At 39.6% G+C, this 18,845-nt stretch overlaps 2 protein-coding genes across 2 annotated transcripts in view; both read left to right on the top strand.

Moving 5' to 3' along the window:
- LOC120561089 (butyrophilin subfamily 3 member A2-like) overlaps positions 1 to 18,845 on the top strand; it is a 51,390-nt gene that overhangs the window by 12,376 nt on the left and 20,169 nt on the right. The gene's annotated exons all lie outside the window — the stretch shown is intronic.
- Positions 3,116 to 10,802, top strand: LOC120560685 (type-2 ice-structuring protein-like). Its single transcript, XM_039803444.1, has 5 exons — positions 3,116 to 3,248; positions 4,509 to 4,660; positions 9,986 to 10,120; positions 10,193 to 10,304; positions 10,573 to 10,802. The coding sequence occupies exons 1-5, from the start codon at positions 3,194 to 3,196 to the stop codon at positions 10,638 to 10,640; spliced, it is 522 nt and encodes a 173-aa protein (XP_039659378.1). The 5' UTR covers positions 3,116 to 3,193; the 3' UTR covers positions 10,641 to 10,802.

Raw genomic sequence — 18,845 nt, 5'->3', positions numbered from 1 at the left:
AATAAAATAAAAAAAAATATTTTTTTTATTTTTTATATTATAATTTTCCCTAATTTTTTTTATTTTTTCCTTTTTTTTCTCAACGTCCATGAGTCATAGTCCGTCCCATACGCAGCCCACGAGAGGGGCAGCCGATTCCGTCGGGGGGGTAGGCTGGGCTTCTCTTCCCCTAAGGGCCGGGACACATCAGGCCGATTATCGGCCGTTGGACAGTCTGGCGAGGTCAGTGACTTGAATATGTTCGGTGTGTCCCGTGCCGTCGTCCGTCTGGGGGGCTGTCGCCGTTCATTTTGGCCGACCTGACATGTTCGGTCGGCGGCAGGAAAGTCGGGACTCACCCGGAAATGGCGAGCGGAATGAGGTGACTACAGCCTCTCAAAATCTGATGAAAATCTTTTAAACTGACCTTTGTTGAGCTGAAATGAAGACAGATTCAGCAACTGCATGGCCTATTTCTCGCTTAAAATGTTTTCAGAAACACGTTTCAGTGAACTATTTTAGTACAATATGAGATTGTATTCTGAACGGCCACCATGACAGTCTGGCTTTCAATTTCCGGAGAAAACAAACCCATGTGACGTGTTCTTCCAATCAGCTGCCGGTTTTCATTTCTTGGGCAACATTACAGATTAGCACCGCCTGCTGTTATAGAGATGTATTACGTCTCCCTCTCGTCTTTTTGGTCTGTTCTGTGGCAGTTTTTTGGACCTCGGGGACACGACTGATCATATCGACGGGGTTTTCTGTCAACGGTCGGCCGTCGGCTATATGTGTCCCGGCCCTAACTCCGCGTTGCGATACCCACACTGGAGGCACTGTGAGGGATAAAGACAGCTCTTAGTCAAGTATACACAAAAAGGACAGTTCTTCTCCGCACGCCCAAAGTGGGTAGCTAGAGGACTTTCCTTTACTTATCTGTACACACGCGTTGAATCCATTGTTCAGGTGGATGCATCCCTCCTGCTGCTTCGGCCTCTGTCGATGTGTCCCGATCTGCACCCCCACTGCTCTTTCGCCGCCACTTCCTTTCCTACAGTCAGTCCTTTTCTGCTATCGTTATTACTCCCTCCTCCTCCCTCCTCCCTCCCTTGTGGCCATGTTACTGTCCTGCCATTCCGTGGTGGGGGTGGCGCGGGACTATCCCTTGCTGTCGGACCGTCTTTCCCTTTCCTGGTTTCCGTTACGCTGTCGACCACACTTCTCACTTCATAGTATCCTCCTGCACGCCCGTAGAGCGTCAGCACAGGCCTCGCAGATCTCGACCGTCCTCTCGTCCAGCCTCACCTCTGGTCCTGTCCTTGGTCCTCTCTGCCACCAGTCCCACATTTCACCACTCCTGCCTTGCTGCTCGCTTCCACTGCTTCCCGTGTTCCTTCCTCTCTTTGAGTCTGTTTCCTGTTGTCTCTTTTCACTCCCCCGGTCTCTCTGCCACACCTGTAGGCCTATTCCATCAGTTCATCATTAGTTTTCCCACACCTGTCTTCACTCAGCCCATCAGTCCAGGCCGTGCTGCGGCGAATTCAGGGGAGGGGGCATGGTCTCGCCATAGTGAACAGTTCATTCATAATAAAACAAGAGTTACACATGCAATAGATTTATAAAAACACGGGCACGGCAAACGGGATTAAAACATGCAAACGATAAAATCCTTGCAATTAATGTAATTAATGAATAAAACCACACTGGCACAGCAATTCACATGCAACAATAAAATCAGTGGCACACAGGGATATTCTTACATATTAAAATTCTTCACTTTTGACACATACATAATTACAAAGAAATGTATTACTGAAAATGCGCTTCATGTGTTTGGATAGATCAGGAGCACTTTACAGTACAGTCCTCAAAAAGTCGCAGCATTCTTTGTGGCTTGTTGTGTTTTACACAACATTTCTATGAATCATGGATGTGTTGATGACATAAATGAGGAAATATTAGAGGACTTAAGGAGACGTGATGTTGAACTACGGCGGGATTGGACGATCTGGCGGGATCTGGTCCGGGATCTGCTCCTTGTGGAGCGGGTGGACGGAGATGGAGTGGGGAGAAAGGGAACGGGCACAACAGGTGCAGGTGGTGCGTTTGGAGGCCCACGCTCCATGGCTGCAGCAATCCTCTCCAGACTTGAGGAGATGCGCCCGATAGGCCGCAGCAACATCGCCACCCGGCCAAGACGGGCATTTATTACTTTGCCGCATCTCGGGCAGCTCCCGCTGGCGTGCGCCAGGCAAATCCGCTGTCATAATAGCAATCTGCCATGGAACAAGCGCGCCTGCTCTTAAAGGGAATGTGAGATGACGCTCTGATTGGTTTATTGCATGTTACGCCCAAACCACACCTAGCTACTTCAGACCAACCCATTTTAAATTTGCGTTGGGCGCAAGAGTCATTTATCCCGCTGGTATCATAGCAACAGCGCTCGAGATCCGCCCACAAAGCTACTTGCGTTTCACGTTTGATACTTGCACTTCAGATCGTTAAAATAGGGCCCTATAGGTTGCCAGTTGAAAAAACTCTTTAAATTGAATTGACTCTTTAGCATAAAATTTGATTGAGGTAAGATATATTGGATTAACCCAGGCTGTTAGGGAAGTGTACTGGCAGGTGACAATCCATGATTCACTAAAGTGTTAACATTTAAAAAACCAACAGTGTGGGATGTTGTGACCTTTGATTTGTTGAACAACAGCCAAACAGATGTGATGACATTCATTAAGTTAAGGATAATTATTTATCAAAGAATAGACAGGAACACTGAAGTTCTTCTCAAAGTTTGTTTTTTACTTGCAAGTGGGAGTCAATTTTACAGCACTCACAGCAAAGTACAGAAAAACATGACTAATGATAGCTTCAGCAGCAGCTTTTTTATGTTTTAAAGATGAAGTCATAATACAAAAGGCAATGTTGTCTCTTATCTCTGGTCAGGCAGGGCATCTCAACCGCGTGCTCTGACCTCAGGAGCATTCTGTGCTTTTCACAAGGTCACTATAATCTCGTGAGAACGCCAGAAGTATTTTGGCTTTCTACCATGCAAACAGTTTAATATTAACAGAAAAGAGAACAGTATCCTAATTTTCTAACAGGCGTGTATATAAAAGCTAGTTTTTCCTCTTGTTCAGTATCTCCACACAGGAAGACCACAGGCTGAATCTGAGAAAGAAGAATTATCTGCATTATCTCCGCCACCAAGATGCTGACTGTGTCTCTGCTCGTTTGTGCCATGATGGCTCTGGCTACAGCTGATGGTGAGTATCAGTGTTTAACTTTGTCTGAATAAGAGAAGTTGAGTAAATACAATGCAAAAATGTGAGAGCTTGTAGACTTGATTTGAGCCCTGGTAAGTTAGAACAAAAACCTGAAGTTCCGTTTCTGAACTTATGGCTATGTTTAAATATTTTTGAATAAATATTCACATGCATCAGCTGAATGCAGGACTTTGTCTTGCGGTAGCTACAGGACCTAGAGCTTACCGCCTGCTTCCTTGGAGCTGACACCAAGGTGCTGAAGGCAGTGTTTCAGAAAGTACTTAAGAACACATACTGCTTACCCTATAGTTCTTAATATAGTTAATGTATGCTATAAGGTAAAAGAAAATATGAACATATTGGACTCTCTGTCACAATCCAGCCCAGTGCAGTGCAATGTTTTATTTAAACCAGGCAAGATGGATGCAGGATTCTAAATATGGCTTAGTACAGTAGGTGAATATGATTCTAATGACCTCTCTTTGAAATATCTCCAAGTGAGGAACTTTATTTTTTCTATGCAAAACCAATCAGTCAGGATTCCTGCACTCTTATCCTTAAAAGAAATTATAACTACATTTGATCAATATGAACAGTAACTGGCTTGCATCCAGCTCTAAAGAAACATCAAATAACCAGACTTTAGACATAGAGGGCAAACTTAAAAGAGTACAGAAAAGCGGTTGAAAGAAAACTTGTGACGCATCGCAGAAAAAAACTAATTTAAAGCTAGTCCAATATAATTGGCTGATATATATATATACGTTATGTCCACCATAGATCTATGTCCACAGCTACAAATTAGTTTTGCACCACATTTATTGTAAGAAGTGTTGCAAAAGTCAAGGCACGCAGGTTGGCCAAATTGTGATGCAGAGAGCACATGTTGCAGTGACTGATTGGTGGGGTTGGAATCACTGAGTTGTGGTTGTACTGGAAAATTAACTCCAGTTAAAAAAAAGAGTAAATGTTGCAGCTGAAATTGTATTTGTGTAAATATTAATCTACCCTTTTGTGAATATTTTTTGGGACTTAACATTTAAATAGGTGTGTGAATATTTTCTGATTGAAAATTTCAAAATACAAGTTCAGAGTTTTGCTCTACAAGTACTTAAATTGTATTCTACAAGTCTAAAAGCTCTCATGTTTTACACCATTTACCTTCATAATGAAGGCATAGAAACGTGTAGATTAAGTGCTGACAAACATATAATTAATAACTCAGTGAAATCAGCTGTTTATGATTCTCTGTCTTTGTAGACGCAGATGTCACTTCCAGCAACTCTACCAGCAACGTTTCCAACAACTCTTCCAGCAACGCAGAGGGCCCTGCTTGTCCTGCTTCTTGGATGAAGTACAATGATCGCTGTTTCCTCTACGTTCCTAGAGGACTGGATTGGGCTGACGCTGAGGTAATCAGAAAGTATATTCTGCGGGTATTGAGTAACCTTTCCACCCAATTTCCTTTAAAATAGATGAAGTATTATTTGAGATATCTTACCAACTAACGGACAAACAAGACTATGAGTCTACTGTCATGCTAGGAGCTTTAATTAGACATGGCAGCTTTGAGCAAAATGCTAACATCAGGATGCTAACATTGACAGTGCTGTTCACTCTTTGTTTAAAGCTTATATGTTGCTAACATTTGCTAATTAGCACCAAACACAGAAGAGGAATGTCTTTAGTTCTGCAGATATTTGGTCATAAACCAAAGTAGCCTATTGGACACATTAAAATGTTGACCTGAATATGGCGCTAGATGAAAAGTCAGAGATCACCAAAGTTATTACAGTTAGTCCTGAGGGGAACATAAATGATGAATCACTTATCATCACAATCCATCCAATAGTTTGTTCAATTTTGTTCATAGACACAAACTTGAACCTTGTGGTGGCGCTTCAGAAAAGTCACAAGAGTCAGCGGGATTCATCATCTCTGATTGTCTGAACAAGTGCACTGTAAACCTGAATAAATAAGCAGTATACACTGATTTTTGAAACTTTGGCAAAAACATGTCCAACTAAGAAAAGTGCCAATTCTTTTGGAAATTAATAACATTTTCATTAAAGAGGGTGATAGAATGATTATATAGGGTATTTCACACTGTTCCTTATGGTCTCCTAATGGGGTATGTAACATTGGTTGGGCTGAAAATGGCCTGGTTGATATTTTATTGGCCCTTATGCATCCCTGTGTTTTGGCCCTATTTGTAACAAGAGCTTTTCTTCCAAATATGGTATGGTCATGAATATTTAGATGAGCTGCGCGGTGATTGGTTGAGCGACTTGCCATACGCAGACATTAGAGACGCGCGCTGATTGGTTGAGCGAATCCCCAATACACATACATTAGAGAAGCGACAGAATCTCATATTCCAGACACTGCAATGTTTCATTACCAAATTCACTTCTGAGACTTTTTTAAGCGAGAAATCAACTATATAAAGCTCAAATATGGGCCGTTTTACAAAAATGTATGGCTAATTGCAAATTTGGTAAGACGTGTCGGACTTTAGGAGCTCCACACAGTCTGACGAGAAAGCGACAGCCTGCTGGGCTCCATACCCAGGGCAAAGTCACCCTTTGTGGATACTGCATACGGGGGCTCCGCGGCCAGCTGCCCGCATAACTATATCTATAAATAATACATTTACGGTTTTGAATGTCCCAATGTCTTATAAAGCTAACCGATGTGTTGCTCACTTTCGCATAACTAAAGTATATTTACAGTTTGAATTTCGTCACGGCATGAATATTACAGGTTCCTCAAGGTCTTACAAAGCTTAGCTAACACTTGTCCGATTTCGGATTTCAATTGAATGTATTTTTGTGAATGTCAGAGTTAGGAGGAGGCTAGCTAGCTCTCATTGATGGACTCCATCTCACCGCGGCTCTATCAATGAGACTCGCGGACAAGAGGCGTTTATTTCCCGATTGTTTGTTTAAATAACTCAACACACATACCCATTATAAGATTTACTGGAACCTGCGGGCTGCGGTAAAAGATTGCGCGCGTAACAAGCTCGCTGACACTGCGGTCCGGGGTGGCGATGTAGCAAACCGAGCAGCACCAACAACGGCACTAACTCCGACACACAGTCGGAGAAAATTTGCAATTAGCCATCCATTTTCGTAAAGCGGCCCATATTCGAGCTTTATATGGTTGATTTCTCGCATAAAAAAGTTTCAGAAGTGAATTTTGTAATGGAATAGCAGAGATCTGCGTGACCTAGCTAGATTCAGAAAACTACCTGATCTCAGGTCAGTTGTGTAGCCTATGTAAATGTTGGGGCGTGACTGTTCTCTTAAGGTTCCGGATTTTGAGACGCTTGCGCAAGCAACTCAGCTTTGTTGGGATTCGCCCGTTTTCAGAGGCAGTTTCAAAATATGAGATTTTCATAGTAAAGGGGTGTCAATGGGATTTTGAGCTTCTATGTATGTCCTATTTACCCACCGAACTGTCGTTATTCAACTATGACAGGGTAAAATCGGTTTTGCATTCTATCACCCCTTTAATAAAAAGAATCAAGGTTATAATCAGGGGGTCCTTTGCACATATGTAAGGTTCTTTTATAGGTTTATTTTAAATTTTTTATTAATTTAATGATTATTTGCTGGCCCATTGCCTACAAAACCAGTTGTCCTCAGATAGGAGATAATCATTGCAACTTGATTAAAAAAAAAAGAAGTAATAATTGAATTGAATAATATCTTTACCACATGAAATAGTACATTGTAATATGTTTTAAAAACTACAAACAGTGAGTTTTTAACAATATTTACTATTATTTTGTGGTTGCTCAAAATGTGTCCCACATATTCGTCACCACCGTCAGATATTTATAAAAAGCAATAAAATCAGGCAACTACAAGGTCAACTACATTCCCGAGGACCCCATTTTCAAACCTTCATCTCTACTGCATGCTTCAAGATCACTCAAGCTCCCTTAAGTTTGCTATTTTCTCTTAAACTTGTTCATATTTTTCGACACTGCTACTGTCGCGACCATAACATGTCAACACCGTCTCTTTTGTATGAAAAATATTAGAATATTACATAAATGTATACTTTTTAAGAAGAGGTCTGAGGTAGCTAGCAATAGAGGGGAAACAAGATGGCTAATGTGAACAACTCATGCGTATCATGTGAAAGATTAGGTTTTTGTCAACACCGTCAGACGTCACCACCGTCAGGTTTTCGTGGATATCCTCACGGCTGTGGTTCGGCCATAGCCCGAGGCCGTATTTATTGTGATCAACAATTATATTCTAGCCTCCGTTAAGGACTATTTGGAGGTTTCTGTCACCACCGTCAGACAGTACGTAACAGAAAACCTGACAGTGGTGACAAAAAACTACTCTTTCACATGATATGCATGCTTAGGATTGTTATTTTTTTGGACCCAATAGTTAAATTAAGTTGTTAAGCAAGAAGCCATCTTGTGTGATATACATTTTGGAATTGTATGTTGTCGTGAGGCCACTGTCACCAGATTAGTGTCACCACCGTCAGTTCTAAAGTCACGACCGTCAGAGGGAGTTTTATTTGAAGTGATTTTTAAATGAATATGCTTACAATATGTTTCTTCAGTGCTGTTGAGTTATTAAAGTAATAGTCTCTTTTAAGACAAATATATGTTTGTTAAATAAAAAAACATTACTTTTTTCTATTTAGGCTTAAAGTAAACGTTGTATGATGTTAGATCTTTTAAAGGAGTACACATGAAACAGTATAAAAAATGAACAAAAGTGAATATTCAACATTTAACAGCATATATGTGTACTACGAATGCCAGATAATATCTATCATATCGATCTAAATACATATTAGACCAAATAAATAAAACATAATTTGCTTTTTATTTTGTCTGACGGTGTTGACAAGACAAAGTATGAAAGAAATACAAAATGAGGAGGTTGCACCAGTACATTGCTAAACAGCCAACACTTTGGTCTGTAATGATATACCTTTGTAATGATTTTGTAATTTAACTAACTTTTTTTAGTTTCTTGTCAATCGTTTTAATTATCCATAACTCAACACTGAATTCATAAAACTCAAAATCCTTCACCTCAAAACATTTGTTGCAAGTGATTGCCTTAATCACATTAGGTATTACTAACTTAAAAACACCAAGTCAAATTAAAAGTACAAGTCAATCTTTTTTATTCAAAAACTGGGTATAGAAACTTTTACATGCTTACTAAACTGATCTATCAGTCAGGATATTCATCCCATTTTGAGATTGACTGATGTCTGTGCTCACAAGACCGATTAACAAAAAATGTCTGCAGACACATCTGCAGAGAGCCTTGTCAGTGAGGTTGCTGTAGAACCAAGTAAGCGCTCTCTTAATTTGACCATTCTACAGGCAGACATCACGACTGTTTATATGCACATAATATTCCGGTTTTTGACCATTTTCCTTAAAAGAAAATATTCTGACTAAGCTGTTTACATGGACAATAAAAGAGTATAATCCACTAATATTCCCTTTTACATGCAGCCATGCAAAATACTTTTTTTCAAAGTTTTCCAGCGGTGGTGGACTTGTTCGACCGTGCAAACGCAGCGTCGCTCTTTTATTCCTTCAACCACCTTCTTGAAAAACCTTTGATAAAGTTTGTGTTTCTCCTTCTTATCTTTTGGGCATGCATCTCTAACGGGTCTGCAGCTATTTTTTGTTTACAGTCAGTGGTCTGCAGCCTTGCAAAGTGGTGGCTACGCACAGAGCTGACCGTAAGCCGTAAACAGGCAAGAGGATGTAAAATGCGGTAAAAATCCAGTTTGAGACCGAATGTGCTGTATTTATGTCCAAAGAATGCCTCTAAAACCAGAATAATACCGGCATATCCCACGTCTTAATCGGAAAATGCTATATTCGGAAAAAGGCCTTATTCGGAATATCCAAATGGAATATGTTGTTTACATGACCTGAATCAAATTCCAAATATTGTCATATATGGAATAATAGTGGAATATATGTGCATGTAAACATAGTGAGTGTAGAAATCCTTTAACCAGCTAAACTAGCTTACAGGGCTACAAAAAATAGTTTATGGGTGTCCCCAGCCCCCACTCTTACTCCGGACATGTAATGCATTTATCAGATTTGTCATTTGGGATGGTTGTGGGACAGTAAGCAGGTGTAACTGTGAAGACTTCTTGGGGACACAACAATGAAATGTGTTGAAAACATTTTCAAAACTGCTGAAAGTTATAGCCTATGACTAGACAATAACTTTGTTAAAGAAATGTTAATTTGAATTCAGCAGTCTTGTCACATTTGTTATTCTTATTCTTATTAATTTGTTGTATATTGTCAGATGCAAAAAAAAAGCAACAACATGATATCGGCATTATGTATCGGCCATAGGCCGTCCTGCTCTCTAAATATTGGGATCTGCATCGACCAATGAAAAACCCATATCAACTAGTCTGAACCACATTTAGTGCCATAAATGTAGTAGATGTTGGGATATTTTGCAGTTCATTTCTGCTTGTGGTGCTACAGAAGTGAAATCAAACAAATGCAACCAAAGACAAAACCTTCTAATTAAAGCTGCCAATGTAGCAGAGACCACAGTACAACAGTGACGTTAAACCCTGCAAAACTACCATCACCTCATCAACAAATATTTACTGCAACCAGCTCAATATTTGAGCCAAACCTCCATCCTTCTGCTGGTGGAGGAGACCACATTAAAATGTCTGTCTGTCTATCTCCCCTGTAGAAAAACTGCCTGTCCTTGAACGGAAACCTTGCATCAGTGCACAGTATTGAGGAGTATCAGTTCATTCAGAGGATAATCAAACAACAGACTCATGGTAATCCAATAACCTGGATTGGAGGCCATGACGCCCTGAAGGTAATATATCATACAAAAGGGATCTGATTAGGGATAGGATGTCACGTTTTAACTTCTACATCTTTTCTACAGAACAATGTTTGGTTCTGGAGTGATGGCAGACCTTTCTTCTTTTCATTCTGGTGTGCAGGGGAACCCAACAATGGAAGTGGCAACCAGCATTGTATCGAGATGAATTTCGGAGGTAAATCACAACAAATTAATTACCAGGACGTCTGTTATAGAGTTAAATGACAAAAGTCATAAATAACAATGTTGGAGTTAAACTCTGAAGTGATGCATAATGAATGGGTGATAAACACCGCAAATTGATCTGTTTTGCAAATATTTTTTAGTAACTGTCGTGAAGCTCCCTCTGTTTTATGAAGAGATTTTGGCCTTTAGGGTCACTGATATTACTTCTGTTGAGATATTAAAGCTCTTAATGACTCCTGTGTTTCTTGTGTTCACAGAGCACCACTGCTGGGATGATGTCCAGTGTTCCATCAAACTTCCATCTGTCTGTGCCAGAAACCCATAAGAATCTCCTGAGCTGACACAGAGTTAAATTGTGCCTACCACACACACACAAACATCTTCTTAGCGTGTGACAGTGTGGATTTCTCTGCGTCATCAGTCTCATGTGTAATCACATCTTAAATTCTCTGTTAGGCTGGAACCAAACTTCCTGACTTCCTCATTGGCCTTTAATAAGAGAAGAATAAATATTTTGTGAAAAGAATGCTTTTAGCACAAACTAATCTTTGATGCACTTTGAAATAAAACTCTGGAGCATTGAAAGCTGATCTCAGTCTCTTCTTTTTTAATCTAATCTTGTTGAATTTCACCTAACAACAGATTTTGTACTATGTGTCAATGTCACAAAACAGAAAACATCTTCACAGATAGACATCTGACAATAGAGCAGGTTGGTTTCCAATCCCATTTAGTGATGAACAAGGGTGTGCTCTCTCCCACGCTGTTTGCCATTATTCTCAATGATCTAGAAATTAAGCAAAAGCAATAGGGAAACTTAAGGAATAATGAATCAATTACATTATATATAAACTATGTACAGATTAAGAGATTATACTATTTATGATTTAATTTATTATATAATTTATTGTTACATATTTTATTTTAATACTTTTTATTCTTCCTTCCTTTCAGTGTTCCCTTTATGATTGTTGAGAGGTCTTATTGTCATGTTCTCTATGCCCTGATATTGTAAATGAATTCCTTTTCAATAAAAAAAAGAGATGCAGATGAACGGTTAGCCACATGTTAAGATTTTCTTTTATAAAAGCTTGTGTTTTCTTTTTGTGACTTTAAATTCAGATCACGTGTGTGAATATTTCATACAAATTAAAAGTTTTATTCACATGACGTTTAGAAGCTCTCGCATTTGACACCATATTTATCTTTTATAAAGAACAGTGCAGGTATAGATACATGTGTAGATACAGGGCTGACAAACAAATTAATAACTCAGTGGAATCAGCTGTCTTCAATTCTGTTTAGTGTATTTGCACAAATATATAAAGTACATAAACATAAACAAGCAATTACAGTGCAAGAGAGGAAGGAAGCCTTAACAGCTCCCCTTCTCCTGCTCTCTTCATAGAGGCTTCCAGGAAGGCAGTGGTGTCCCAGCCCATCCTGCCTCCTCTTGTCCTGTTCATTGGAGAAAGAAAGATGGTCGCTGTTTCGTCTACGTTCGAGAGAAATGGCTTGTATCTTCCTCCTCTGTATGTGAAGTATCGGCCTGTAGTGTCACTGATATTCCTTCTGTTGAGATATTGAAGCTCTGAATGACTCCTGTGTTTTTTGTGTTCAGTGGAAAACGGCTGGGATGATACAAATTGTGCCGACTCACTTCCATCAGTCTGTGCCACCAACCTGTATTAACCTCCTGAGCCGACACACAGAGACATGTTGTAGCCAGTGTTGGGAGTAACGCGTATTATAGTAATATATTCCTTTTTGCTGTAATGCAGTAATATAACACATTACTAATCAGGCATGAAAACGGGTCAGGGGTGAAAAAGGTGAGAAGGATATTACCCCTCTAGGGGGTCTGGGGGCATGCTCCCCCGGAAGAAAATTTTAAATATTCCATATCATTGATGGGCTTGCCATTAAATTAATACTGGCACTAATTCTACACACTTAAAACTAAGTTGACAATTACCACCAAGTTAAAAAAAGTCATGTGGATTTACATATGCAATTCTAATCTACAATTGACTAAACTACCTGGCCAGGTACACATAGTATTTATATAATGCTTAAATAAAAACGTGTACTCATGCCGTAACTCTGGGACAACTAGTAACCCGGGTTACAAACAGTGCTAAACGGCACACATGTATGTATAACGGCGGTCAGTGAAGGCGCAGTCGCGATAGCGGTCGTCGTAACGTACTCAACAGAGTGACGGACCCGAGCTTTGTGACAGCATCTAATACTAGCAAGCACTGTCTTATCGCTGCTGTCCCAGTGTCTCCTTCAACACGCTCAGAAGCAAGCACCGCCGGCCTCATGAGGCACCAAGTGCTAAACGCTGTCTACTCTAGCAAACTAAATGTACAAGTAAAACCCCCCAACCAGGGAACCACACCGACGCCCACTGGCAAAACCGTACAGTACTTTCAACCTCAGAGTTAAGTTGACCCGGTACCATAAACATAAGTGTTGTCAATGTGATTAGTTTTTCTGCTCTTGTGAAAGTCCTTACCAAATTCCAAGTCACCCTTTGTGGATACTGCACTACCGGGGCTCCGCGGCGGCTGCCGGCATAACTATAATATATTTACGGTTTGAATTTCGTAACACGCACTTATATAACATCTACCCCAATGTCTTATAAAGCTAACTGTTGTGTCCGATTTGATTTTAAGGCATTTTTATGAACGCGAGGCGTCTTTGTAGCGCGCTACATATGCCCACATACAATGGGAAATATTGAGCTACCTAGCTACCTTCATAACTTTATATATTACAGTTTGAATTTCGTAACCACTTATATAACATAATTCCCCAATGTCTTATAAAGCTAACCGTTGTCGATTTGATTTTAAGGCATTTTATGAACGCTGGGAGTCTTTGTAGGACGAGCAGCTGCTAGCTATATGTCCCATTCAATACAATGGGGGAATATCGCGAGTAGCTAGCTACACTTTCAGCATAACTAAAGTATATTTACAGTTTGAATTTCGTCACGGCATGAATATTACAGGTTCCCCAAGGTCTTACAAAGCTTAGCTAACACTTGTCCGATTTCGGATTTCAATTGAATGCATTTTTGTGAATGTCAGAGTTAGGAGGAGGCTAGCTAGCTCTCATGATGGACTCCAGCTCACCAATCAATGAGACTCGCAGACAAGAGGCGTTTATTTCCCCGATTGTTTGTTTAAATAACTCAACACACATATCCATTATAAGATTAACTGGAACCTGCGGGCTGCGGTAAGAGATTGCGGGCGTAACAAGCTCGCTGACCGCGCTCTCAGTCACTCACCGGTAGTAGGAAGAGGGGAGGGAGAACAACGAGATGCAGGCCCTGGAGCGCTGTCAGGGCAGCGGCGTGTGATAGTTCCAGTCACCCAGAAAAAGGTGAGTTTGCGCGGGTATTGAGCACCGGGCCGCCAGCCGAGCTCAATCAAGCTCAGGCCGGCCTGGGTCTGTGACGGAGGACAGGCAGGGCGGCGATGTAGCAACCCAGGCAGCACCGGCCGCTGAACTCCGACACACAGTCGGACAAAATTTGCAATTAGCCATCCATTTTCGTAAAACGGCCCATATTTGAGCTTTACATCTCGCGTAAAAAAGTTTCAGAAGTGAATTTTGTAATGGAATAGCAGAGATCTGCGTGACCTAGATTCAGAAGACTATCTGATCTCAGGTCAGTTGTGTAGCCTATGTAAATGTTGCGGCGTGACTGTTCTCTTAATACACCCATGGGCGTGACAAAGGTACAGGTCTTGGGAGGTTGACGTCAGCTTCCAGCTTTGTTGAGATTCGCCCGTTTTCAGCGGCAGTTTCAAAATATGAGATTTTCATAGTAAAGGGGTGTCAATGGGATTTTGAGCTTCTATGTATGTCCTATTTACCCACCGAACTGTCGTTATTCAACTATGACAGGGTAAAATCGGTTTTGCTTCTATCACCCCTTTCATAACATCTGTGTCCTAACAAGTGACGGTACGTCAGCGCGGACAGCAGTCATTCCGACCCACTGACAGATGACGTTTAGGCTTGCTACACGTAAATATCATTGCAGTTTATCAGCCGTGGAGAGTAACTATGCCTGTAGTGGAATGGCTTCGAATGACGACCAAAAACGCTTGTCTTTTACTGTGACCATTTACTGTTCAATATGTTGCAGTTTTACAAACAAGAAAGTGAGCAACTTAGCTTGACGGACATCTAGGGTCTCACGTTCATCTCAACCTTTTATATGTCAATGATCTCAACACAAGCTAGAAAGAGTACACAACAGACAACTTCCGTGTAGGCTACTTCAAAATAAAAGCACTTCCTTTGACGGTTCGCAGTAAAACTAAATTACTGTTAAACAAATAAGGTTGTGTACCTTTACACATATCAGCTGTAAATCAAGTACTGTAAATAATGTATAGTGAGTTTTAATCACACTATAATTGACCATTTCCTTTAGACTGTTTTAAACTAAACAATATGAATTTCTTATTCAAGTGCTTTAAACATTTTACAACAATGCTGTACTTCAATACAACTGTATGGTACTTTTATTTGAGTATTTTCATTTTCTCCTACTTGCCTATTGTACGTTTTACTTATCTATTTTTATAGCTTTAGTTACTTTGCATATCCATATTAATTTTACAAAATATTATGAATAATCTATAATGTATTAAAGTGGATAAAGAGGAGACTTTATCGATCCGGTGGTGAAATTCTCAAGCTAGCTGCCAAGTCAAACTTCCGCTGTTATTTTGCCGAAAGTAGGCTAACTCAAAAGTAATGCAAAAGTAGTGTAACGCATTACAATTCAGAGACAGTAATATTGTAATATAACTAATTACTCTCAAATGACAGTAACTAGTAATCTATAATGTATTACATTTTGGAAGTAACTTGCCCAACACTGGTTGTAGCTACCACACACACACACGCACACACGCACACACACACACACACACACACACACACACACACACACACACACAAACAAACATATGCTGGATGTGTGACTGTCTTTGTGTGATTTAATTCTGTTTGGCTGGAACGCTGCTGAAGGGATGAAGCAACCAGAGGTGGGTAGAGTAGCCAAAAATTGTATTTAGGAGTAAAAGTAGCCTACTGTTACTTCAGAATAATATGACTCAAGTAAAAGTAACAAGTAGTCATCCAAATAATTACTTGAGTAAGAGTAAAAAAGTACTTGGTGAAAAAACTACTCAAGTAGGCTACTGAGTAACTGTTGAGTAACGTCTGATTTATTTTTTAACACAAGCATTCAATCAAATGGACAGAAATACAAAATAATCATCTTTAGGCAAATTATAGTTCATCCAATCAATAAAATAAATTAAAATTAATTAATTAATTACAAAATAGCTTAAATTAAAATAATCCAGGTAAATTCAAGTACTTAAAAAATAAAATAATAATAAAACATAAAAAATAAATAAGCACAAGTAACACAAATTTCCAAACCTTTATACTTTTTTACCAGGCTCCCCAGGCAGAACTAGAACAAGGTAATGGAGCTGCTGTTTGGCACTTTTACTAAGGTAAACATGCTTTTATTATGAGGCCAGAGGCCTGGACTACGAAGCAAGATTTGGGGTTAACGAGGTAACTTCAGGTTCAACCCAGGGTTTTCTGTATCACGAAGGTGGATCACTTGATACCGGGTTCAATCGCCATGGTAACTTATGCTGGACGCCTAACCTGGTCGGGAGCAGGTTATGTTGGAGATCAGAGATGAACCGGTGTAAAAGCCCCGCCTACTGACCAATCAATACTCGATTGATAACGGCGTCTAAGTTCTTATAGAAGATCAGGCGGAGCTCAGTGCGCAGAGAGAGAAAAAAAAAAAAAAAAAAAAAAAAAAAAAAAAAAAAAAGAGAGAGAGATGCGCTCATACAAAAAACATTTAGACAGATAACCCCGTTAACATTCTCTGATGGATATAGTTATGAAATATATAGATTTTAATGGGAGGGAATTATATATCGGCTATTTTTTGGCTTCTTGAGCCGTGTGTCGCCAATGCGCACAGCGGTTTGAATTATGTTTTTTATTGGCTATATTTTTTATTTGCTCTCATGATCGCTTCCACTGCCAGTGTTGCAACTGCAAATAGGCTAGCCTAAAGCAACGACAGTTTATGGAAATGACAAGTGTAATTATGGTCAGATCTTGGTCCTGACTGATGGAGAAGTGATAAGTGTTGTGATTTACGCATCTACAGTGTCGCCTATTTTTTTTTTTGCCAGCTGTCCTGTTTTAGGAAGCAGACTGTATCGCGTTTTCCCTGTAAAACCGTGTCTGTGTTCTTCATATTTATGTAGAATTAAAGTTTGCTCTTCTTATGTAAAAGATGTGGCCATTGGTCATGTTGTGCAAACATCGCCTCTTTTATGTGAACGTGCGCGTCTCTAGATTGGGAAACCCTGGGTTGATTGAACTAGTTGTTAACCACCGTCGTGACACAGCTTGCGGGACCGCGGTTGTTAGGTTAGGTCAAGCCGGGTAACTGAAATAAACCCAGGTGATGTTGATCTGGATTGGTAGTACAGGGGGTTGATTCGGACATTTTTGTTTTGCTACGACCGTAAAGCTGACCCGTCCGTTCTCTTAATACATCCATGGTCCGGTCCCGCCGCTGAGATTGAGTACGGTCACGTGACGAGACTGCCCAACTACGTTTGATTGGTGAAACACAGTCACGTGGTAGCGCCTTTAGCGGAAGTCTCTCTCTCTCTGTCCAAATAAAACATTAAAATGAGGCGTACGCGGGGGGGATAAAAACAATGACGCGTAGAATACCAAAGAGGTAAAAAGAAAAGTAACGAGTTTATTGTAGCCTAATGTAGCAAGTAAGAGTACAGTTTCTTCTTCACAAATCTACTCAAGTAAAAGTAAAAAGTATAGTGATTTAAAACTACTCCTAGAAGTATATTTTTTTCAAAAACGTACTCAAGTAAATGTAACGGAGTAAATGTAACTCGTTACTACCCACCTCTGGAAGCAACAAGTGGCGCAAACAGGAGCTGGACTTCCTCTTTGGCGTTTACAGTTGTAAGACTTGATACAAAAATCTTTTTAAGCACAAACTAATCTTTGATCCGCTTTAAATTAAAACTCTAGAGCATTTCAACCTGGTCTGTTTCTTTTGTTAAATCTAATCTTTTAAAATGTCACCTTTTTTACTAATTTCAATGTCACAAAGACAGATATGTATCTGACTATAGAACCGGTTGGTTTCAAACCCATATGATGGCATTTTCTCCCACGCTGTTTGCCATCTATATGGCTAGTACTAAACTATGCAAAAGAAATAGGGGAAAAAAACAAAGGGAGAATAAATGAATGTATAAAAAAATAATTTAAAAAATATATCTACAGAAACCCATATATTAAATATATGAAAAATGAAAATAACGATTTCACTGCACAATAAATAATTTTACTTTTAATACTTTAACTCGTTTTGCTGATAACACTTTCATACTTTTTCTTAAGTTTTGAATACAGGACTTTTACTTTTAGCGGAGTATAGTCAGTGTAGTATAGTGTAGTATAAGGTTAGTATCATATGTAGTAATAGTGTAGTTACCACACACTCATGAGAACTCTGCCCTCTGCTGTGTATAAACACTGTCACACATGTTTCCTTTTCCTAGAGAAATAACTATATTTAATAAGAGAAGCTAGGAGACTAACCTCACTGTAAAAGTAAAAATCCCTTTCATCAACAGCCTGAAATAAAATAACTTCTATTTGTGACTTCGATGTGATCTATTCTTATGAAAAAAAATTTAATTAAAATTCTAAAATGATTGTATTAAAGACATACATAGTGTAGGACGTGTGGATATTAGCAACGTTGTGCACTATAAGCAGGTGACCGGAAGCAGCAACCCTCCTCTTTTTTATGGGGACTTTGGCCGTGTAGCTCCTCGGGGAGATTTCCAGAAACACACAACAGGTACGCAAACGTTTTAATAAATGTGTATGATGTGTTCATGTGTTTTGGTGTGGACTTTATCTCATTTATGAAATATTGTTTTTTTGATTTAAAGAAAAAAGGGTGAGCCGTCCACCGTGGTCTCTTCTAACCACATACAGTATGTCCCCCCCCCCCACCCCAGGGAGTGGCGTAACCACGTTTATCAAAATTACACTGTGTAGGAAATTATACAGAACGTATAATGAATTGAATAACTCTATATTGCAACTGGATACCCCCGACCTTTAGAGCATGTAGGTTACTTTGAGTTTAACATAAATAGCCTCTTTTTATTCAAAAGGAGCGATGATCATCGCTCCTTTTGTTACAAATGAAAGTGAAACTACCCTCTAATAATAATAATTATAATAACACATTTAATTTATATAGCGCTTTTCATAGACTCAAAGTCGCTCTAACGCTCTAATGTTTTATATGATTTACTTATTTATATGACAGCTCACCCCATGTTCACGCTCGGATTCACGCTCCATAATTAGTTTCATTCATGCGCATTTTTATGAA

This window comes from Perca fluviatilis, chromosome 6 (assembly GCF_010015445.1).
Source record: "Perca fluviatilis chromosome 6, GENO_Pfluv_1.0, whole genome shotgun sequence".
NCBI lineage: Eukaryota > Metazoa > Chordata > Actinopteri > Perciformes > Percidae > Perca > Perca fluviatilis.
The sequence above is the reverse complement of the archived record's forward strand: the minus strand, read 5'-3'. Positions and strand labels throughout refer to the sequence as shown.

Bases quoted from the DNA above. Each gene is read 5' to 3' on its own strand.
- LOC120560685 (XM_039803444.1), top strand. From the start codon at position 3,194: ATGCTGACTGTGTCTCTGCTCGTTTGTGCCATGATGGCTCTGGCTACA. The intron at 3,249-4,508 runs GTGAGTATCAGT...CTGTCTTTGTAG, and splicing joins GGCTCTGGCTACAGCTGATG to ACGCAGATGTCACTTCCAGC. The intron at 10,121-10,192 runs GTAATATATCAT...TCTTTTCTACAG, and splicing joins GAGGCCATGACGCCCTGAAG to AACAATGTTTGGTTCTGGAG.